This window comes from Branchiostoma floridae, chromosome 1 (genome assembly GCF_000003815.2).
Source record: "Branchiostoma floridae strain S238N-H82 chromosome 1, Bfl_VNyyK, whole genome shotgun sequence".
Lineage (NCBI taxonomy): Eukaryota > Metazoa > Chordata > Leptocardii > Amphioxiformes > Branchiostomatidae > Branchiostoma > Branchiostoma floridae.
In genome coordinates, this window is record NC_049979.1 from 23,270,366 (window position 1) to 23,288,362 (window position 17,997).

The 17,997-nt window shown below is 38.6% G+C and overlaps 4 protein-coding genes across 4 annotated transcripts in view; 2 read left to right on the forward strand and 2 right to left on the reverse strand.

The window, feature by feature from the left end:
- LOC118423878 (WD repeat-containing protein 27-like) overlaps nt 1-255 on the reverse strand; it is a gene marked incomplete in the record, with an annotated part of 84,346 nt that extends 84,091 nt beyond the window's left edge. Inside the window, 1 exon segment of the mRNA XM_035832191.1 lies at nt 83-255.
- A 65-nt stretch (nt 256-320) lies between these two features.
- Nucleotides 321-5,195, forward strand: LOC118423886 (katanin p80 WD40 repeat-containing subunit B1-like). Its single transcript, XM_035832203.1, has 10 exons — nt 321-569; nt 708-760; nt 1,031-1,142; nt 1,334-1,510; nt 2,037-2,152; nt 2,314-2,364; nt 2,653-2,751; nt 3,923-4,033; nt 4,229-4,322; nt 4,539-5,195. Exons 1-10 carry the CDS (start codon nt 456-458, stop codon nt 4,566-4,568), a joined length of 957 nt encoding a protein of 318 aa, XP_035688096.1. The 5' UTR covers nt 321-455; the 3' UTR covers nt 4,569-5,195.
- A 2,043-nt stretch (nt 5,196-7,238) lies between these two features.
- On the forward strand, nt 7,239-10,261 carry LOC118416515 (probable palmitoyltransferase ZDHHC24). The gene is made up of 4 exons (XM_035821675.1): nt 7,239-7,680; nt 8,747-8,877; nt 9,188-9,335; nt 10,238-10,261. Exons 1-4 carry the CDS (start codon nt 7,378-7,380, stop codon nt 10,259-10,261), a joined length of 606 nt encoding a protein of 201 aa, XP_035677568.1. The 5' UTR covers nt 7,239-7,377.
- Nucleotides 10,262-10,555: 294 nt separating this feature from the next.
- On the reverse strand, nt 10,556-17,918 carry LOC118413089 (zinc transporter 6-A-like). Its single transcript, XM_035816249.1, has 16 exons — nt 17,686-17,918; nt 16,582-16,625; nt 16,188-16,271; nt 15,624-15,708; nt 15,199-15,241; nt 14,876-14,941; nt 14,487-14,567; nt 14,189-14,224; nt 13,696-13,790; nt 13,317-13,365; nt 12,936-13,055; nt 12,706-12,808; nt 12,206-12,253; nt 12,018-12,086; nt 11,774-11,818; nt 10,556-11,580 (listed from the first exon to the last, which is right to left on the reverse strand). The coding sequence occupies exons 1-16, from the start codon at nt 17,798-17,800 to the stop codon at nt 11,137-11,139; spliced, it is 1,527 nt and encodes a 508-aa protein (XP_035672142.1). The 5' UTR covers nt 17,801-17,918; the 3' UTR covers nt 10,556-11,136.
- Between the last annotated feature and the right edge of the window lie 79 nt (nt 17,919-17,997).

Below are 17,997 nucleotides of genomic sequence, written 5' to 3' on the forward strand. Positions count from 1 at the left end.
CCATACGGGATAGCAGTTTTGACGAATTCCCTTGGGACATTCCTCAAATGGGACGAGAATGATTTCATCAATATTCACCTACCTCAGAGAGTAAGAAGCAGTGATTCCAACTCCAGTCATTACCCAAGTCCTTATGAACACATTGTGTACGAGACGAAGCTGTGATGGTTGTGACTGAATGAATAGATAGGTTGAAGAGCCAGAGAAACCCCAGATGTTTGGGTAATCGACAGCCATCTTGGTTACTCTTGTAGGTCAGGGGTCAAAAACTCTGCATGCTGATTGGTCTACTTGTTTGACTTCTAACCAATCAGAGTAAAGTGAGTCTTTTTTGAAAGTGCAGTGTCAAAGGGAGTCAAAGGGTGTCGCAAATCTTTGCTCCACAGACAAAACAACGAGGTTTATAAATCTGCCTTGAAAGTGCATCCATTTATATATTTTGGCACCAGTTAGAGATGGCAGCAGTTCCCGGACATGGTGGACGCATCCAGTGGGATTTTGTAAAGAGGAAGTATGTTTGGGTCAATGAAAATGAGCCGAAGCCGAAGGAAGGACACGAACAGCCGAAGGTATGCATGGTGAATATGGCGTCTTTTGGCACAAATTGCATTGTATTACGACATTTACTATTAAGTTCCAAACACGTAGATGGCATTCTTCACATATATTTTCACATAACGTTACAGCTTTAAAATGTGTCTTTTCAGAAAAAGGTAACGCCTTATGGAGAGGATCAAGTGCAAGCCATGCTGAAAAGGAGGTAACTACATGTATAAATCTATTACCAACTGTTAACTTGTAGATAATTTATGTATATGTTTTGAGGGTCAAAAAATATCACACTTGCCATCAGACAATAATTCATTACCCTTAGAATGGCCAGATCAGACACACTTACAAACAGCACTGATTTTGTGATTGGTTGTCCAGGTATGTTCAAGGAGGCCCAAGGCCCCATCGTATTATATAATATGATAAATGAGTTTAAAAGTTTCAGGACATGAATTTAATGAAATACCTTCCTCCACAGGGCAATGAACCTTCAACTTCAAGGGAGACAAAATCAGGTGAAACAGCCACCGGTATTCCAAATGCCTGGGAAGAAAGGTTGCAAAAAGCCGACCCCATCAAAAAGGAAGAAGGTATGTAATTGTAATGTAACATTAATTATACAAACAATTTGATAAGACTAAGAGCTGCAGAGCTGAATTGTATTCTTTAAAATAGTAGAGACAAACACAAAGATGTGCCTATTAGTAGTACTTAGTAGTCATGGCAGTTAAAATTTCCTATTTTCCTGTGCATCTATCATACTGAATGTTCTGCACTACAGAGCAAGTCTCCATCTCCTCCAAGAGCAGTAGTGAAACAGCCCCGTGTGGAGGCCATGGACTGGGAACCAGTCTTATCACCTTCAGCAGAGGACAGGGAGAACAGGCCTGTGGCTGCTAATGTCAGGAAGTCAAAGGATTCAGGAGCTGCTGCAGAGGAGGAGGATGCACTCTTGCAGGTAACTACAAAACCTATATCCAACTAAGAATATACTGTTATACAATGTTGCAACAAATCAATAAAAGTTGTTGAGGTAAAAAAACAAGTTTTCATATTCTGAAATGGATGCATCTTGTCCAAAACATGTTATTATCAATACATGTACAATGTACTTTTATTATGTCTGCCAAACTCCTTGTCCTTGTGACCTTCGGCTTGTCATAATTATCCTGGTATCCATCTCTATCATAGCTGCAGAGTGCAGAGTCTTTTTATCTTCTTCGCTGCAGGCTTGCAAAAATGTTGACAGAAAGAAACTTGGCAACTACAAATTGTAGTTTACAATACTGATTGTAGTCCACAATACTGATAGATACCAGGCTAATCATGTATGCAAAAGTTTTTATCTATAGGCAAAGAGGTTCCATCAAATCGATAGAACCTTCTTGCTGTATGCAGGTCATGTCAGCTGTCTTCCATGACTCATAAACAGAATTCATAACTACCTGCATCATCTTTACACTCTGCTATGGTCTTGTCTCCAGTTGAGTTCAGGCCATCCCACCATGACTAAGGTCTTGTCCGGCAGGCTACTCTGGCTCCAAGCAGCTCTGACCTTCTGGAAACAGAGCCCAACTGCCCTCGTCTCCTACATTCTGAGGTATGGACTCGCATGTAGCCTAGAATTAACCTTTCCTTGCTTTAGTCTGCTTCCAATGGGGAGCAAACCAGACTAAGCCTATCTGTACTGGAGTTCAGGCTACTTGCTCACTGTTACTGATGATGACATTACAATTACCACAACTCAACTTGTTCTTTCAGAATAAACAATGATGCCCTCTTAGCTGATGTCATCCCAATCCTCATCAAGAGGTGAGAACTTTGTTTTCACATTACTCTGCTTTTTGAAGTAATCATTGTCTTAAATGTATCTAGGTTCTATTTATGCCTGCAAAAACATTTCTTGAAACAATTCAAGATTTGATAAGCTGCATAACACAATAGATAGATCATAGAGCTCAGCTTTTCACATACTAGTTGTTAGACTTGACTCTCCATGTTATCCTTGAGATATAAGCAAATGACTTTCTATACTTGTATATTTTCTTCAGAGACAAATACAGACTCTAATTTTTGCAATTTTTTTTCTACAATTTCTAGCATCAAGGATGGGAATGCCATTGGGAAACCCATATCGATGGGGGCATGTCTGGAGCTGCTACCAGCTCTACAGAAGATGCTTACAAGCAAGTATGAAGAGTAAGAAAGTGCCAATTGTTTCTCAATATATCCATTATACAAACTGTAATTACAAAGAAAGATAAGAGACAAGAGATAAACAACATACAATATTGATTGAGGAATACATGTTTTCCTTTCAGCAAAAATGGCTCTCTCGAGCACAAAACATATCAGGTGCTTTATAAACACGGGTATGATATAAATGTGTATCAGATTTAATCATTTAATCAATTAATCATTTGTAACTTGTGTTATAGTCTAAGTCAGCAGTACATTTAGATAACCCATGCTGATTAAATTCAAGATGCTCTTTTACATGACAGGGCTCGAAATACACTTTTCAGTCAACTTGCACCAGTGCAAGTTAAGCCAAAGGTAACTTGCACCAAAAGAAACTTACTTGCACAACCCAAAATAGTGAACTGTTAACCCTTTATTCTTCTTCTGAAAATTTGCAAATATATGGGGATACATAAAGACCACATGTTTGGATATTTGTTTTCCAAAGCGTATTTTATTTTGGATTTCAAATTGTACAACAAATGTGAATTTAGGCTTAATTTAAGACAATTCAATGTCTACAACTTGATAAGATCAATAGATTTCTTCTGGACTCTTCGAGTGACTTCCATCACTATTCTTAACCATCGCTAGAACAACTCAATACAAACACATATAACTGGAAAATCCAGTTGATCATATCAAAGTCACTAAATTGTATGCAAAATGTATTTACTCATATGCAAATCAAGGTAAGACAACACCATAGGAATTATTAGCATTATAGAGATGGAATTGTCTTTAAATCTTGTTTACCTGGATGTCTAACCAAGTTTAGAAATAACAAATTTAGGCTATTTTTTTATTCAGTGTTGTTTTCTTTTACCTTTCAATGGCAGACAATATTCTTGGTGTGTGTAAGCTTTTTCTAAAGTCAGGTATTAGTGGATAAAAGTAACTTGCACTGGTGCAAGTTTGGTCCAAACTTACTTGCACCACACCAATTTTACATGCACAAACTTGCATATGCATGTGGTATTTCGAGCCCTGACATGTATAGTTCATCATTCTTATCAAAAAGGACCTATCTTTCAATAGTTAAGTCATTTACACTAAATTCTAGTTATTTTTTATAAACATAACAAAGCATTATTATGCTCAAGGTATGGCAATTTGTCCCCTGAAACAGCTACATCTCTGGGAGTCTGGACTTGATCCGCACCATCCTGAAACACTGGTGGAAGGACCTGAAGTCACTGCAGGCTTCCCAGCAAAACCTGAGACTTGGACTCAGGAGCAGGTCAGTGACCCAACCACAAAACTTTGTTCCCCATGTGGTGTATCAAATCCGCTTACATTGTAAATGTACATGTTGAAAGTACAAGAAATGTACAAGAAGATATTCTGGTGCCTTTGTGTATCTTCATTACCCCATCATTTGTTTTGTTGTTCTTGTTTACCTGATTGCTGATTGCTGATGTTCATGTTTCACCAGGAGTGTCAATGGGGTGTACACTAGTATAGTGGCTATGACTGACACTTTGCAGAAGATAGCCAAAAGGCCTGGCAATATTGGACAGAAGGCTCAGGTAAGCGGATGTTTCTGGGTGTGCACATTAATCATTGTCTTTTAGTTCTTTTTTTATTGTAGCACATGTAACATTCAGTCAATAGTTTAGCCTACTTCTGAAAAGAAAAATAAAGTTATTTTCAATTTTGTTCAAGACAATCACTTTTTGGCTTTGGGTTCAGCATTCATGTACAAATATGGTACTTAACATGGCACTTCTTATATATCCCGGTAGGTTGTTTTGCGGATTCTCAAGGATCTGTAAACTGAAGAACTGAAGACTTGGCTGAGGTCTGGGGTGTCCTGACACGTACTGCTGCTGTTTTATATTTCTGTGCCAATTATATTTTAATGTGTTACTAGTTAGATAAATCGGCTCAAAGGCAGCTGTTTGTACATAGTATTTCATATTTTTAATGAAGTGATTTGGGGTATAAAATAATGTGATTCTGCTATGGAATTTCTTAAATTAAAAGAACAAATCTAGAGAAAAGGTGACAAAGATTTGTCATTTGTACATATACATGTATTGTTACATACAGGTTTCACAAACTATGTTATATTTACTATACACACAGTTTAGATAACACTATATAGCTTGAGAAACAATTGCAGAACAATTTGTAAGTTTTTATTTCTTTGAGATGGGTGAATCTTATTACAGAAAAACAATGTATTGGCACTGGTGAATGGGTTTGATATTGTAATCATGAGTTGTGGTAAGGCCTACAGATTACAAGGGCATTCTTTGGCCTTTTGGGGTATGAAATTAAGATAATATTTGTGGTGATTGCAAAGTCCCTTGCTATAGACATGTACATATGATATGCTAAGAGTGTATTGCATTTACAAGTTTTATCCTTTGTGAATTGAATAAAATGAATGAAAATTTTGATAGTATCATAAATTAACTACATGTACTAACAGCAGCATGTAGCAAAAATAGGGCTGCACAGTACAGAATGTATTTGCTCTTTTAAGTCATATATCAGGTAATTTGCATCCTAAATATGTTAATTTGCATATCCAATGCCATATCATTTGATGACTACATCCTCTTTGCCCTCTTTTTTGACACTTTTCTATGTTCTCTTTTGTTGAAATCTGGCCCCTCTAAACTCTTGAAAGGATATGGCACCACAAACCGCAAGTACCAATACTTCCCCAACACATCTATCATGTTTTCCCATGCACCTTTACTGTCCTTTGTTTTACCCATCAGTGCCTCATGGCTAGTCTGCCCGTCAAACGTAATGGACATTTCCCAGTAGAAAAACCCAGCACAGGTAAGTGCCGCAACAAGGGTGCCGTACATAACAACGGTCAGTAAGAACTGTGGTGGTGCCACAGCATCAATAAAGAACTCATAAAAAGTCCTTGGCAACAAGGTGAGAAGAGTTAACGGGCTACTAAATTTGACATGGTACTTTTGATTTAGATACAGTCCCTGTAAAAGTACAGCATACAGGCCTCCTAGCATTATATAAAGACAGTAAACAATGAAGTAGCACTGATTATACTTTCCAATGCAGCAATACATGAAGAAACAGTGATGATCTCTTCTGAGAATAACTTTCTGGCAGAGTTTGCAGTAATGTGCTCCAGGAGGAAGGTCTTTGGATGTCTCTCCCACTTGCCCACCATGGCTAGTGTTGGTTGAGATTGCCAGCAGATAATTGCAGAATATTTGAAGGGAGAAGAAGGTCATTGCCACTTGATGAAGTAATGGTTGCTGGTAAGTTGGGGCAATCACTAAGGTACAGATGAGTGCCACACTAACCAGCATCACAAAGAAGTACAGTAACCCCAGCCAGTTCATGAAGTGTAACAAACGGGTCCAAGTGAATCGACTGTTGGTTGAGGGGTGCATGTTGCTTGGTAAGGTAGTGATGCTAGCCTGCAAACTGTCAGTCTTTTGGAGTCAGTCTTTTCCTGTCTTCTCAGCCAGCCTTTCTACTGACAGTCACCATGATACGAGGGAAGTAATTGAAACCCCTGCGTCAGCTGATGAACTGGTAGGGCAGGCAAGACACCCAGCACTGAAGAGATATCAGCAAACTTACAGTGTGCTGTCTATTATAGCTTTCTTCAAAAACCATTCCCTGCAAAGATACAAATTCCATATTAGTTAGTTTTGCACTGTGCAATACGAGCTGAAAAGTTAGAAAATCTTCACATATATCTTAAAGTCAGATGACCTGTTCAGTTAGTCATACTTGGATGTTGCGTCATGTTCATAGTCATTATTTTTCGACAGAAGACTGCCTGGTGATATAATATAGAATTATCATAAGGCCTTGGCTGCGTGCCACCAAACCTTGGTGCTACATATTGATTTGTATGATCATATATCAAACGTTCTGCTGAAACACACTCTCTGGTGAATCAGATATGGGAAGCACTTCAAAATGCTAACTGTCAGGAAACGATTTCTGCATAAGCTAATATGGTATTTGAAGATATAATGATTAATTCATTGGTTAATTCCACGCTTGAATAATTCCACGAACAAGAATGAAAATTTTGGCCACGTACCATCCTGCACAGAATTTGCTCTAGCAGTCCAATTAAACTGATACTATAGTCAAGACAGAATCAGGGTGTGCAAAAATCTATACCAAACCAATTAAAACATACGTTACCTGTCCCAACGACTGTTAAATCATCCGAATCCGTGCTGCCCTAATGAGCAAGCCGAATCCGGAAGTGTTTCTGAGGAGGCTGAACATGGATGTAACCACCTATCAAATGGGTTAACGTTTGCTATTTTGAGTCCAATAAATGTACTACAAAATTGAATACAATACTCTTATATCTATACGACGTGTATATCATTATTCTATATTGATATATCCCCCAATATTGTAATCATTACACATATTTTGGGGAGAATTTAGAAGTAAAGTAAAATAATTACCCCTATTTTCGAGTGAAACCTTCTCGATAGGTCATTTGAACGGGTCAGTCTAACATCCCAGCCACATCGGCGTAAATGCACCGTTAGGATCATTTTTAGGACAGATCCCTCGATATTTGTAGCGCGGAAAGCCTCGTCATATTTTCAGGCGTAGGCGATGGCTTTCCACATCCCTCACATCGCCCTGGGGGACAAGCTGTGGCTCCTCCACGCCTTCGCGTTCCTCTACTACATCACGGTGTCTGTCATCTTCCTCACCACAGACCTCTACATCACCATTCCGCACGTCTACGCCGACTACGAGTTCACGGGGATACTGCTTCGGTACCTGCTGGTGGTGTACATCTTCTTTAACATGGTGGCCAACCATATATTGTGCACCATCACGAATACCACGTACCGCAACCGAGAGGACCCTGACCCGGTACCCCGGTCGTGGGGCCACTGTATGGCCTGCCAGGTAAGATTTTTTATGAACCCCAATTCATTATGTCATTATAGTATTGTATGTGTAATATCGTCTTCATCTTGGTTACTGAAACCATGGTCGTTGAAAGTGTAGCATACACAGCAATTACTTGTACAATAATGTAGCAAGTGGCAGGACAAAGCTGGAGGGGCTGGTCACCATTTAAATTTATACAATGCAAATGTGTTTAAAGTAAGAATGATAATTATTGAGCATTTCTTATCTGTTATGAATTCCCTTATATCTTCAAACCGTAACATTTTGTAGAATATGTAGTTAACATTGCAGCCAAATGTTTAGACCCCAGCTACACGATGGATATTTTTGAGATCGTGCTGGGGTCTGTTATCCAGGCTACCAACCTTTTGCTGCGAGTTTGGCTGCGTGATGTAGAGAAAATGGTACCAAATAGAGAGCCCCTTAAAAATGCCTTAAAACATATAAAACAAGAAATCTTTTAAGAAAAGCTGTGCATTGCCGCGTATTTTATGACTGAACTGCTGAGAGCGACACCTAGCGACTTGAGTAGGAAATGCAGCAAAAGGGGATATTGGAAATTTACCTCATTATCATAATTTATGTCACATGAATTATTGGCACATTAAACAGGTTTTGTAAAACTTTTTGACCCACAATGAATATGCATTATTTTTCATTACAAAATATGTTCCTTCTGATGCAATTTGTGATATATCTTTATATAAACATGGTGAGTTAAAGCGTAGATTTATTACGCTGGACCACATACAGTAACGTGCGTCTAGAAGAGAGTTTTAATACTCGCCTGGAATGTACCATTGTCTAACTAAGCAATGAAACTCGGCAAGGAAAGAAGGGCCTTTGGAAGGGGCTTTGGAAGGGCTGGGTTAACATTGCTTGAACCATTGATCCATCCAACCATCCAACCATGTAAATAGTGGGCATAAGGCATTGCCGCTGGCGCGGCAATGCAAAAACAGCAGGAGCTGTACCTTGGAGAGTAGGGGGCACCTTATATTTACCACTACCACCATACTTTTTACATTAAACTGAACATACATCCTTCTTTTTTTAACAGGTTCACACACCACCTCGTACATGGCACTGCAGTATTTGTCATAATTGTGTCCTTCGGCGGGATCACCACTGCTTCTTTACTGCCAGCTGTGTGGGGCACCACAATCAAAGGTACTTTCTATACATTTCTTTGTTTTACGATACTATTGTACAAAAACAAAAGAAAATTATAATGTAGCCCTCTCAGATTTTAGATGTTTTGTTTCATCATTGTACAACCAATATGAGACAGGGACATTACGACCACTTTTGTGTACTGGACTATTTAGTCACCTATAGGAGCAAATTATTATTTTTTCCTTGCCATGGTAATGTTTTTCACTTTCTGCCACATTACAAGAATACTGAATTATCAACATTGAGTAGAGCATGAAATCCCTGTCAGACCTGATGATATGCAGACAACTGTCTTGATAATAATGACTGTTCTCTTTCCCTGAAGGTACTTTATTGTCCTGTCGTTCCATGTGGCTGTTGGGAGTTTGTACACGGGGCTCTTAAATGCCGGATATCTACACCACTACTACGTGCCATTCAGTGGCACCAGTGTGTTCTCCTACCTGTTTCCAGTGGCGTTCTACAAGCTGATAGTGGGCCAGACCACAGGCTTTTTGGTCTTTATGCTAGTCATGACCTACGTTGCCTTTGGTATGAGCATAATGACAGGAACTCTGTTTGGGTGGCACATGCTCAACGCCTACAATGGACAAACATCGTGGGAATCCCATAACGAAATACGAACCTATGACCAAGGACCTACAAAAAACTTTTATGAAATTTTCGGCAGGTTCTGGCTTCTGAGTTTCCTGATACCATGGCAGACCACTCTACCAGGCGATGGCATTGATTGGAGACGACCAAAACCTCTCAAATCCTTGTAGTTCTTACCTCTGACATTTCAGTTTTCAGAACTGCAGGACTTTGGTTGCTTTGAGATTATCTTTTGAGTACATGTACTTACATACATATCAGAGAATTTTATGTAGTGATGTGTTGTTCATATTAAAGACTAGAGTGAAAGTAGAAATATTATAGAGCTGCTCTATAGATATGTCTACTGTATTTGCTTTATTTGTTCTATTGTGAGTAAGTAACCAGAGGTACAGCAATATTCCCTAGTTATCCATACATTTTTCATACTTTTGTATTATTGGTGTTCAGTGAATTATTGGTCTCAAAAATGAAGACCATGAGATATCATTTTCCTCTTGGAAATGGTTGATTGTTGTTATTACTGAAGAATGTATCAATGGTATATTTCATCAATGTGGTGGTTTGATGTGATGTGACCAGTTTGATAACTTAATTGACACACTGTACATGTATTTGTATGTAACTCTGGATGCTACATTCATGTCATTGGTAACCTATTGTAGATCTATATTGCAAAACATTCCAAATTTTCAATAACTATACATGTACATTTAGGAATTATTGAATGGAACTGTATGCAACTGTCCCTCTGTAACATATCATTTGTGTCTTTTTGTAGAACATACCAGAAAGTCGTTACTAATACCTGAACAGTAAATTCAAAACACAAGCTAACCATACATATTTGTCAATATCCCTTCACAATCTTAGTGTTGGTCCAGTCAATGCCATTCCCTGGCACCTAATAAGTCCACATTGGAAAGACAAAATTCAACAGCCAATATGGCCCAAAAACTTTGTGCAGATTCTTGATCGACTCAAAAGACAATGTATCTTAAGGGTAGGCTTGGGACCGCTCCCAAATCGGGGAGCCTACGCTAAAAGTAATACTAGTAGATGTGCATACGCAATTAAATACAATTTGACTTGACTCAAATGACTTGAAGGAAACCTCATTTTTATTTTGGAAGTAAATGAATTAATGTTAGTAGGGTACAGTACCTGCTTGATAAATGCATAATGTTGTCATGTGATCCTAGCAAATGTTACTGTAGAAAATTCAATGACATTTCCCTGTGTTGTATATAGTAGTACAATAAATAGTGATTATTATGATTCACTTTTAGTTGGTAGATGGTTCTATCACTGTCTAAGATAGGAAACTTTGAAAGGTCTTTCAAGTTCTTACAGGTTCAATACATTAACAGGTAACATACATGTAACATACACTTAGTAAACACAACTGGCCTGTATATCATATATTTACTAAGGATGGTAAGAATACCATTATGATGCTTCCACATGCTGAATTGGCCTATTACCTGTAACCAACACTATGACATGGTTAGGTAGTTGCTACTGCTGAACTGCATTCACTTAAACCATCTTAGGTGTATGTTGACACAGTCACAACAACATGTTTTTTTTCTATCCTTAGCTTTAAGAACTGCGCAGAATCCTACATACAATGTACATACAGTATAAACATGATGAAATATACATATATCCAGGGCCTTTTCATCTATGACTGTGACTGTGACCATGTTCTGTTGTTGACTTTTGTCCAGCCCCACCGCTAGCACCAAATAGATCAGTAGGCTGATAGGTCCTGAGTGGTATCCTGCCCCCAGTATTAGCGGCAGGCCCCAGGGTCATGTGACTGGGTGCAGTGGTGCCAGTACCGTACAGCCTGGTGCCAGGCTGGTGCAGGGAGGGGCCTGCAGGGGAACCTATGGGGGTGATGGTGGACAGGTTAGGGGCGAGGGGAGGGAGGGACTGGAAAGGGTTGATGGCCGGGACAGAGGAGTCCAGTCCAGGTTTGGCAGGTGTGCTAGTGTATGGCTGGCGGGGGGCGTAGCTGGAGGAAGACAGGGATGCTCTTGTCCAGTCGTCCTTGAAGATGTGGATGGTCAGTACAGTCACCAGGTTGGACAGGCGATTGGTTACATGTGCCAAAACCATCTAAAAACAACAACAACAATACATCAGTGGTCATTATGCAAAGATGGCTATAATGCAAAGATCACTGATATTCTCTGAAGTCCCAAATGTGTCACAAGGATTTAGATACACATTATATATTAATAACAGGTTTATAACGTGGTACAGCAATCTTCATAATATTTCTAGGACAAATTACATGTACATGTCTTACCTGCTCATTTGCATCTCTTCTGATCCTAACATGAAGTGAGCCAGCCTGAAAGTAGAAAATGGGCAATTGATTTCATTTTACTATTAGATTCTAAAGTACACTCTTTATTGTTTTTTTTGTACCCTTTTGAGAAATCTGCCATTCCAATGTGCACACCAAACATGAATATACGTACCAGAACACCATATATAGCACCAGTAAAATACATCATGTGCATGTACATGTTGTAAGTCTTAATACTCACCAAAGTTCCAAATGAGACAGTCCAGAAATGTTCATTTCTGAATTCCAGCACCCCATCCAGAGTTGATGCCTGTAATAAAGAGAGAAACACTGTATAGTTATCTCATGATTCTATATTCCAACCAAGTCATCATTCTTGATCGCCAACATTTCTTTAAACTAGAAATAGCAGAAGTGCAGGGAACCCACCTCTCTCAGACATTTGTCCAACTGTCCTATTATATGAGATGGAGTCGTCTGAAAATAAAAAGGGTACATTCTGATGATTTTGTCAGAAAACAAGTCAAGAGTATTATTCAACTACATTGAGTTACTCAACATTTGACTCTGTAATTTGACTCAAGGCCTAGGGAACAATAAGTGGCTTTTTTATTACTGCCACTATCACAGATCATGTCAGGAAAGATAATAAACAAAAAATAATCATCAAAGTCTGGTAATGTCTGTCATTAAAGCCACTGTCACAGAGTCATCAAGCATTTGTTGATTTCCAAGGGGTACCTGAATTTGAAAATCATGTTTTTTTTCAGCTCAAAATCTACCCCATCACATTGGATGGCGCTTTGGGACCAATGAACATCGAGACAACACTGGGTGTAAGATGGCTGAGAATGTTATTTAGAGCTGGCAAATTCATTGCCTGATTGATTTCCTGCTATTTACTGTAGCATGAAAAGGCCACCACTAACCTGTAGGAGAATCCTGCCACTGTACACAGACATGGGGAACATGGTGCCGACGGTCATGATGGCTATGGAGATGGCTGCAAATGTATCTGCACGGAAATAATTGCTGGGAAGAAAAGACGATAACAATAACTTTCTTGAACCCAGGAAATGACACAAAAAAGAAAAATCAAAATGTAGCTTAAAAAATATCGAGTAGTATTTTTTTAAATGGGATGACATTAAGCCTTTACTTGATCTCTATGAGCATGTCTGTGATGAAGAGGGCCAGGGCCCCTGCAACAGCAATGAGAGGCAGGGGGTTGATCCTGGGTAGTAACAAGGTACTCAGTCCTGGAATAACGCTGCACAGACTGAAAATGAAGCATCATTACATTAGTACACAATCTTTCACAACACATTGCTCAACACAAGAAAGTTCATAAAGAACAGTAAAGCATAGCATGATGCTTACTAGGACAAAGATTTCACTTTGCTAACATTTAAAGATATTTAAGTATGATAGGAGAAAATTCAACTGTACATACCACACAGTGTGCAATGACCACAAATGTATGCCCTTTCCTAAACAAAAACGAAAGCTACAAATTCTATTTTAAAAGAATCACATTTACCTTCTACTTATGTCTGCAACATGCTCCTGTAGCCAACTGGAGCTAGAGGCTGCAGTAGAGAGAAATAATAGCCAAAGATCACATGGGGAAACAGCACTGTTAGTTCTCACTCTAGCAAAGTAATCTTAGTTGCAAAACTGTTGCATTAGGTCTAGAAAAATCAATGTTGTGTTTTCTACTACGTCTTTTTTAAAGTCTTTAAAGAGTTTCTTCATCAGTTCGTTTGAAAATTACATGTGCCTTCCCAGCAGTCGACCCAAAACAAGAATAGGGGCAGTAAGCTTTTGCAAGGGTTGGTCGAGTGATGGAAAGCACAACACTTTTTTCTGCAGTGTTGGACTTCTAGTAGGTTGCTCATCTTCACATATGGCCTACTCACCCTCAGACACATGCTGGAATGCCTTGTTGGTGACAAAGTAGGTAGACACAAAGTGGACAGCAAAGCCAAAGGCCGTGCCGACCAACAGTCTACCCCTGTAAGTTAAACAACATGTTGAAGTGTTGACTGAACTCGTGATAGAGATGGAATCACATTATGTAATTGTAAGTGCTAGTACAAGACATGGGTCAAACGACAAAGTGTTTCTTCAGATTTGACAACACATTTTTAATAAAGTTTTTATGCTTTCTTCATAATTTATTGTGAATTTCTTGCCAATCCTATCTTTTCCTACCAGTTAGCATGACCATTTTTGGACCCAGGCCAAGCCAACCTTCCTGTCCTGCCAATCCCCAATTACACCATCTTCTGTCTCACATCCTGCCACTCTGCATGATTAAAATAGCTATAGACACACACTAAAACAAGCAAACTCACAGAACAAAAACAATACCTCAGTTGTCATATCAGAATATTTTGAAGGAAAACTTACGTGTGGACATCATGATGGTGCAGCAGCCTTTCAATACTGCAAGAATAAACAGCACAAATGATATACATTTCGTAAATAGTTTGGAATACAAATGTAGTTGGTACTTGTTCAAAATGCAAAGTTGGGAAGAACTGTGTCAATAAATATTAGACATCCTGGTATAAGATACACAAATTATGAATACATCAGTAATGCCAGCAACTAGATAGGTTTTGGAAATGTTCAGACTGTCTTAGACATGCCAGATACAGTAACAGTATTCGCTATCTCTAGTCAGTGACTGATGTTACTACTGTACCTTTCTTTAACCACAAACAGTTGCCCCAGCTGGGCCAACGTTGTGCTGGTAAACACTGCAAGGACCTCAAATCTTTCATATCTGAAGGGACAAGGACATAATCCAAGTAAAGCATCAGGGACTACATGTTACAAACAACATACTAAAATCTAAAACCTTGAAGTTCACAAGTTTGCTCTATTACTACATTAGGTACTCAGCTATTGCAATACATCTTGCAACAATAAAATTGATGAGTCTACTTACTAAGCTACAGCAAAGATGCAACCAAACATGATTAACTAAAGCTTTTACTGAATTTTTAAGGCAGTTTCAGTTGATACATCAAATACATTAACCATTCTCTCTATTGGTACTTCAAGTTTTAAGCAGTAACTACCGCTACTCACCCAAATGAGAATGCAGGAGTTGGCTTCTGTATTGAAACCCAGATGCTGATCAAACATGTGACCAGGCTGTAGATATAACAACAGATATGAAGCCATTACCAAACAATTCATGAAAACAGTTGCTTACAGTTAGCCCTGAAAAGGGCATGATAAATGCAGAAATTTTGCCAAAAGGCCTGTCATATAGCAATGGTATTCATTGTACAGCACATGTGACTTCTAACAAAAGGCATTGAACTTGTTACTAAAACCATTATATAACGTCCTTAAAGACACAGTACATGAAGTTGCATTTGGAAAGTGAGCAGATAAGAACAACCTACCACAGGATGTCAAACACAGTGAGGTAAGTATATGCCAGCAGAGCTGAAATGAAGAGAAATGATCTATTAATTCCCAACTTTGATGAATACAGTAAATAGCAATCACTTTCATACATATATAAATATAGATATAAATCAAACATATCCATCATTACATGTTGTACATATAAAATATTGTGGCATCAACCCTTCCAATAAATCAGCTCATATTATCTTCAATACATTATTGACTTGTACTATACAGTATCAGAATCATTAGGTTTATATAAGGTGTACATAGGGACACCTTATACCTCCTTGATGTAAACAAACTTGTAAAATAAAATAAAAAGTCTTGTGTACATCAAAAACATTCAGTATTCTCAGTGTGAGTGATTCTCAATTTCCCATGTTACTTACAAGACAAGAAGAAACAGTGTACTGACCCATACTCCCTGTGGTCCTACACCACACAAACAACACCAGGGTACACAGCACATTCAGCACTGCTATGAACATCACCCTCCTGGCCTGTAGTTGAATGTACATGTGTGTATGGTTTGAATAAGTAAAATTTGAAAATCATAATACATGTAATTCAAATGTCATTTTGTTATAATACAAGCATATTGAAGACATTTCATGCATGATAGCAAAATACAATGTACACAACAGTCTCAGACTTCGAGTTTGGCGCAAGATTAATTCTATTGTAAACCAACAGAAATAACCAACTCATTTCAGGATCTATCTTTACTGGTTATTTTCCTGAAAATAAGTGAAGACATTGAAATCATTACCATTTTAAACTGTTTTTAAAAGTCTAGAAGATACACATCAATAACATCATATATGTACTACATCTTCTAAGACAATAGACAATTGTTATTAAGATTTCATATATTAGAATTTAGATAACTGATTAGGTCAGTTAGTACAAAATTACGTACATAACTGTATTTCCTAATCTCTTTGTTCTCTCAAATTTGTTCTTTGTACAATCAGCTTACCCTTCTCTCTGCTAACACTCTCCCAACTTCCCTTGCGGCTCTGGTCAGAAGTCCTGCCTGGGACTTAAATGGGTGGAAGTTTTCCTACCAAATAGAATAGAAGCATGTCAAAATTCTCAGTCAAAATAGATAAATCTTATGATACTGGTCAAATAAATGTGTGGGAAACAAATAACTTTATGTCATAAAACCAACTTCACTGATGCTAGTCTTACAGGTAGCCTGTGTTTACACAAGCTCTCGCTGGCTGGAGTTAATTACGGCGGCAGCAATTGTAGGGCCGGCCACTTGGGGCGCTATTGTAGTCAGGCTAGTCTTACAGGTATGAACATGTAAGAGAAGCATTAAATCAATTCCTTTGAAATTCAAGAAAATTAAGGCTCTGTTTTCTTACCATTGACAGAGATTCAGTCCCCAAATGAACTCGATTCCACAGTGCTGGAAACAATCATACATGTAAGTTAGCATGCAAAAACATTTGATGTGCCACAGAATACATGTGGGGTATTCCTGGTATATTCCTGTAGGTCTACCATATGTGATAAAACTGTTTTCAAACAGGCATGATGGGGTTATCAGGAGTATCCATATCTTTATATCAGCAGATGTGGTCACGTCAAATGATAATCCAAAGGAATGCTACAGGGGTCAGGCTTTTTACCGGAAAACAGAGGAAAACACAGTTAAACACCGGAAAACACATGAAGGAGTGTATAATCTACTGAAATACAGTATGTTTTGATGAGTAAACATGACAGGTCGCTATGTTTTGCCACAGAATAATCTACATTTGGTCCTGGAATGAAGAAATCGTCAGAAAATGCATGAGACGACGGGCCGGACAGCCGCCGCCACCCGGCGGCCATGTTTGTTTTCATTGCAGAATACATGTTTGTTTAGCGGGGTCTGATACTTTCACAACAAGACAGCTGATACCTACCGAACTTCAGTGCAAAAATCTGTTATATATTGGCATTGATATATATGAATCTACTCGGATTGTGATAAGAATCTGTTTTCTGTATTTCTTAATAATTTATAAAGCTTGCTTCTTCTAGCCGTCAACGTTACATAATTTTGCACAATCAGCACGTCCAGTCCGCCGGGTGGCGGCGGCGGTCTGGCCCGTAGTCTCAAGCATTTTCTGACGATTTCTTCATTCCAGGACCATATGTAGATTATTCTGTGGCAAAACATAGCGACCTGTCATGTTTACTCATCAAAACATACTGTATTTCAGTAGATTATACACTCCTTCATGTGTTTTCCGGTGTTTAACTGTGTTTTCCTCTGTTTTCCGGTAAAAAGCCTGACCGATGCTACAGCGGTTTATATAGTACAACCTTTACTTCTTCTTTATCATTAATCCTATGACAATTTGTCAATGAAGAAGAAGACTTCAGTCGTCTGATGGCAATTGTATGGAGGCGAAACCTACAAATATACGCGGCAAACGTCCAGAAACTCCATGGCGTTCAAAAAATACGTTCAGACTTACCCGAGCCCTTATCCGGCACTACGTCGGGGAGAGTTTTGTCGACATTTTCAGCGGGAATGTTCACAGAAACCGTCCCCTGTGACCCTGATGATGTCCCCGTCGCTCTGTTGTACATTTTGCTTGTCCAGGAATTTAAGTTTCTGATTTCCTTTCCTAAAATGACGCGTGGAATGTCTTACGTGAACCAAAGGCAACCATTTTGTGTCAAAGGTCAATGGACTTTCTCATGTTTAAAAAATAGGTATGAACAATTAATTAAAATAAGTAAACTAATCTTATATTTAGTAGCAGTAACGAAATTGTAGGATCTAT